Below are 4620 nucleotides of genomic sequence, written 5' to 3'. Positions count from 1 at the left end.
CAGCTGACACAGGCCGCAACGAGAGAGCACAGGGTGCCAAAAGCGACACAACCCAAGGCAAGGTGATCCGCTCGATAGTCACAAAGGACTAAGCTGTTGAAGATATAGTCAACTTATGTCTTCCAAGTAATTTGTCTAGATATGAATGTATCAAATACAAAAACATGACTTGATACATCCGTATAAGACAAGAATTTTGGGACGGAGGAAGTATTCAGTATTGTAAGATCTGCCAAAATGATCTTCCAGCCACTCCATGTTCCCATGATACACCATGGATACAGGATTGATAAGCTGTAGGCCTGTAGCCTGTAGAAGACTCAGATAAGTCCCTCGAGTAGGCAAGGAAACCATACCAAATATAAACCGCTTTATGTAACAACAGCATGGGTGTAGGGATAAAAACAGCACTGCAAGCCATACCACGAAGGAGCCTTTATATGAAAATCTCAGTACAAACAGGGTAATTAAGTACGAGTACAACTCTTTTTTCAGAAAGAAAAACGGTCCATATAATCTTTGTATACCCACATGCGGGAATCAATTTCTTCTTGATCTCTACCAACCAAAATATCACACCAATGAAGCGGCCACCTCAGGTCATCTTGCTCTGGATTTGCCTGTGAACATGCACGAGGAACTCCACATAGGAAAGGCCACCCGGTGCTTTGTCCTCGACCAACAGCGAACGGAAGAAATCTCCAGATGGGTCGCCCTTTCGGCACAGTCTCAGTCTCAAGTAAGAGCATCTCTGTCGCCTTATTTCATTCACAACTTCATTTACTTTCCTGGACAATGCATGATCAAATTGCTCCAATGCCAACAGATTTGGTGCACCAGCTAAAGATGAGAAACCAAATATTTGCTCCAGGGTGGCAGGGTTCACCGCATTTCCGACATAAATAAAACCATCCTCGCCATTTTCCAATAAATAAATCCCATCATCCTGTATATTCTCACTATTGAGAGTAAGGGGATTTGGAATAAGGGAATCCTCATCGTCCCTTGATGTAAGATCATGGAGAGCAATCATCCTAGGGAACACCAATGGAATGGCTAATAACACAGAAACTGAGGAGACAGCAGAGACCCAATAGGACCGATCATCTACTCTCCCATCATTCCTCAGTCCTATGCTTTTAATCAAGGCCAGAGTATACAAAGGCAGAAGTTTTAAAGCCTCCGGAAGAATTAACTGTCCAGAAGAACTTACAGATGCACAATGTTTTCGGTAGGACTGGAGAATATTGATGCAGGTACTTATTACCTGGTCCCTAACTTGGGACAGAGAACTTGATGGAATGCCATTTGCAGCTTGCTTAACAACATAAGTAAACTGTGCTTCCTGATCAGCATATCGGAAAAGATTGTTGAGCGTGCTTGTGCATGGAAGTGAAATATTTATGACCCTTATCCTTCTTTGCCCATATACCGTGGTGTAAAGAAGTGCGCACTGAAAACCACATTCTGTGTTCTCCTGAAACTTATCATCGTGCTTGAAGGTAACCATTATGGTTTTGTCGGAGTCAATAGCAGGCAAATCAATATCAGTAGGAACACGCTTGCAGAAGTTGCCAGAATAGTCTTGAACTTGAAGCCCCTGACTGCACCTGACACGCATGACAGCCTCAAAACCCTGGGGTTTAGTGATATTCCATCTGAGATCATTGAAGAGTTTGGCTGGATCAGAAACAGCAGAAAATGGGAAGTAGTAGTAAACCCTGCCACCAGTGGTACTGGGAACAACTGATATCGAAGCAATATCGGTGTATGACTGTGTGGCAAGGAACACATCCACACAAACTTGATACTCAGCAAATTCTAGTGCCATTGTCTTGAGTGTCTTATCAACAGGCTGCAGGAGCTTATGTGCTTCCTTATCTCCAGTGGAGATGTTAGATCTAGCTTCAGTTTCCCTTGCAGATAATGAGCCAGTCCCAACTGATGGTAGCACTGACTGAAACACAAGCAACTTTCCACCAGTGGGCTTCATAGCTAAGAAACCTGCCTTCATAGCTGCCCCAAATGCTGAATCAGCAACTCTATTGTTCTCAAACATGCTGGGGATGCTCTCCAGAAGCTGCTCCAAACTATCACGGCACTCGGAAACTGGGAGAATCAAGTCCATCTGAAGTGGAGTATACACATCTTGGATGTCGGGAACAATAAACATCAAAGGCTGTTGTCGAGCATTTTTCAGACTATAGAAGTGAATAGTTGAATCAAATGTCGCAATTCCAACCATCGTTCGGGGACCTTCAGGAAGATCAGAAAGAACCTGGGATATTGCACTGCAAGACGCAGCAGTTACACCAGTCTGTACGGCATTCATGGAGACATCAACAAGGAAGAAATACACAGCTGGCATTGGTTCCCGGACCAGAAATTCCTTGGTGGCAATGAACTCAACTGTTCCTCTGCATAACTCAGGCCTATCATCAGCATCACGTCGCCTACCATCAGGCCCTAAGTTGCACAAGTACTCCCTCGGAGTATCATTGCTAAATCCACATAAGTTACAGATGAAAATTTTCCCTTGATCAACGAATCTCATGAAAGGATTTATGTATGCTTTGCAGCGAGAACACCTGACAGGGCCCATCTCTCCAAAATCCACGAGCTGGATAGCCTCCTCGGAAGGATGAGGAAGAGCAAAAGGTTGCACCATTAAAGCCAATGGCATTGCTGATGTTGTCAGGAGATCACCTGTACATGGTATCTAACAGCACAGGGAAAAGAAGCAGTTTAGAAAGGAAAATTATGGTGACCAAAGGAGAGAACAAAATACTGAAACAAATCGAACCTGATTCAAGGTGCACCGCATCAAACGGGGACTGCAGTTGCCGGTGTCCTTCACAATAAACTCACTTGATGCAGCCTACAATCAGCAGCAATGCTGTTAGATGAAATTGGCCAGTAAAGTTATTGAGAAACATCTAATTCACTTGATGCAGCCTACAATCAGCACTAATGCTATTTGACGAAATTAACAAGTACAGTTATTGAGAAACATCTGGAATCAGTATTGTCAGAGCAGACACAGATATTTCTAGTTACATATGCACATACCGGTGGAACAGCTGCTTGGCCACCTTGCCGGGTCTCAAAAATGATGACTGATGTCTCGGCGATAGGACGCGGAATCTGATTAGGGTCAATATTGGATGGCGTAGAGACCTGGGCTCCAGCATGGGGAGAGTATGGCATGGTGGGCGTGGACGGCATCCCGTGGCCTAGTGCATTAGGCGGCATGCCACCAGGCATTCTCACGCCTCCAGGTCGTGCCTGCCCTTGCCACCCTGGAGGCCCAAATGCTGGTGCATTAGCCCCAGGAACCCCCATGAACGGTGGTGGCTGAGATGCAGGAGCAGTCTGAGCCCCAAATGGCGGAGGCTGCAATCCTGGTCTCTGCCCCCCAAACTGGGGAGGCCCACCATAAGGACCCTGCTGCAAGGGCGCCGGTGCAGCCCCAAACGGGGGGATCGGCCCTCCGGAGTACGCCTGGGGAGGCACTGCCCCAGGTGGCCCGCCAAACGGTGGTGGCGGAGCTGCTGAATACGGAGCTGATTGAGCTGTTGCTACAGAAGAGCCACCGAAAGGGGCAGGCTGCGACACCGCAGCAGGTGGGCCACCGAACGGACGAGCCTGGGATGCCCCAGGCGGACCTCCGAACGGTGCCCGCTGCACCTGCGGCGGCAGCACGGACGGCGGGCCATTGAAGGGAGATCTCTGCTGCGGCAGCAACGGCTGCGCAGCGGGTGGGCCGCCAAAGGGAGGGGACTGCTGGACCGACGCCGCGGGTGGACCGCCAACGGGAGGGGACTGCTGGACCGGCGCCGCAGGCCGGGCGAAGAGCGAGCCCGGCTGCAACGGCGGCGGCGGACTGCCAGGGAACGGGCGGGCGCCAGGAGGCGGTGCCTGCGGACCTCGGATCGACGACGGCACGGGGCCATCCCCTAGCGGCGGCCCGGCGGAAGCAGATGGCGGTGGAGCGCGCGAGATCTGGAGGTTGGAGAAGGAGGCCGGGAGAGTGGAGGCGGGACCCCCAGGGTTGGGGGCGGGGGTAGGGTTTTGCGGCGAGAAAGGGGGCGGCGGCCTCGACATGGGAGGCGACGGCGGCGGGGGCGGCGACGGCGAGAAGAATCGATAGCGCAGATCGGGATCTGGGGAGAACACGCCGGGTATGAGTACAACGTGACTCTTCCCTCCTACTCCGTCCAGACAAAAGGAAACACTTAACCCGGACGCTAAAAATAAGGGAGGGGTCCTTCATCAAAACAAAATAATAAAAGAGAGAGAGAGGAGAGGAGAGGGTGGGGGTGGGGGAGGGGGGGCACACGGATTGTATGGGTGCATCCCATCAGAGCAAAGCTGGCCCAACAGGTCGTGCTTGGCGGACCGGCACGGGACGTGCTTGGGCCTGAGGTCGCAGTACACAGGCCAGCCCGGCACGATTAGCTTTTTAAAAAAAAAAATCCAAAAAACGAGGAAATAGATATGTGCCTCTCACGAGAAGACAAAAGAACGCGTTTTTTCGGATCAAAAATTCTAAATCCTAAAAAAAATCGATAAAAATGGATCCGCAAAACCCCTCGCCATTACCGTATGAGCAAGTTTGAA

At 50.0% G+C, this 4620-nt stretch overlaps 1 protein-coding gene across 1 annotated transcript; it reads right to left on the bottom strand.

Annotated features, from left to right (window-relative positions):
• Positions 1-393: 393 nt before the first annotated feature.
• On the bottom strand, positions 394-4229 carry LOC119295359 (protein transport protein Sec24-like CEF). Its single transcript, XM_037573768.1, has 3 exons — positions 3070-4229; positions 2804-2878; positions 394-2719 (listed from the first exon to the last, which is right to left on the bottom strand). The coding sequence occupies exons 1-3, from the start codon at positions 4102-4104 to the stop codon at positions 596-598; spliced, it is 3234 nt and encodes a 1077-aa protein (XP_037429665.1). The 5' UTR covers positions 4105-4229; the 3' UTR covers positions 394-595.
• Between the last annotated feature and the right edge of the window lie 391 nt (positions 4230-4620).

Source organism: Triticum dicoccoides, chromosome 4B, assembly GCF_002162155.2.
Source record: "Triticum dicoccoides isolate Atlit2015 ecotype Zavitan chromosome 4B, WEW_v2.0, whole genome shotgun sequence".
Classification (NCBI taxonomy): domain Eukaryota; kingdom Viridiplantae; phylum Streptophyta; class Magnoliopsida; order Poales; family Poaceae; genus Triticum; species Triticum dicoccoides.
Note: the sequence above shows the minus strand (reverse complement) of the source record. Positions and strands in the feature narration are given on the sequence as shown.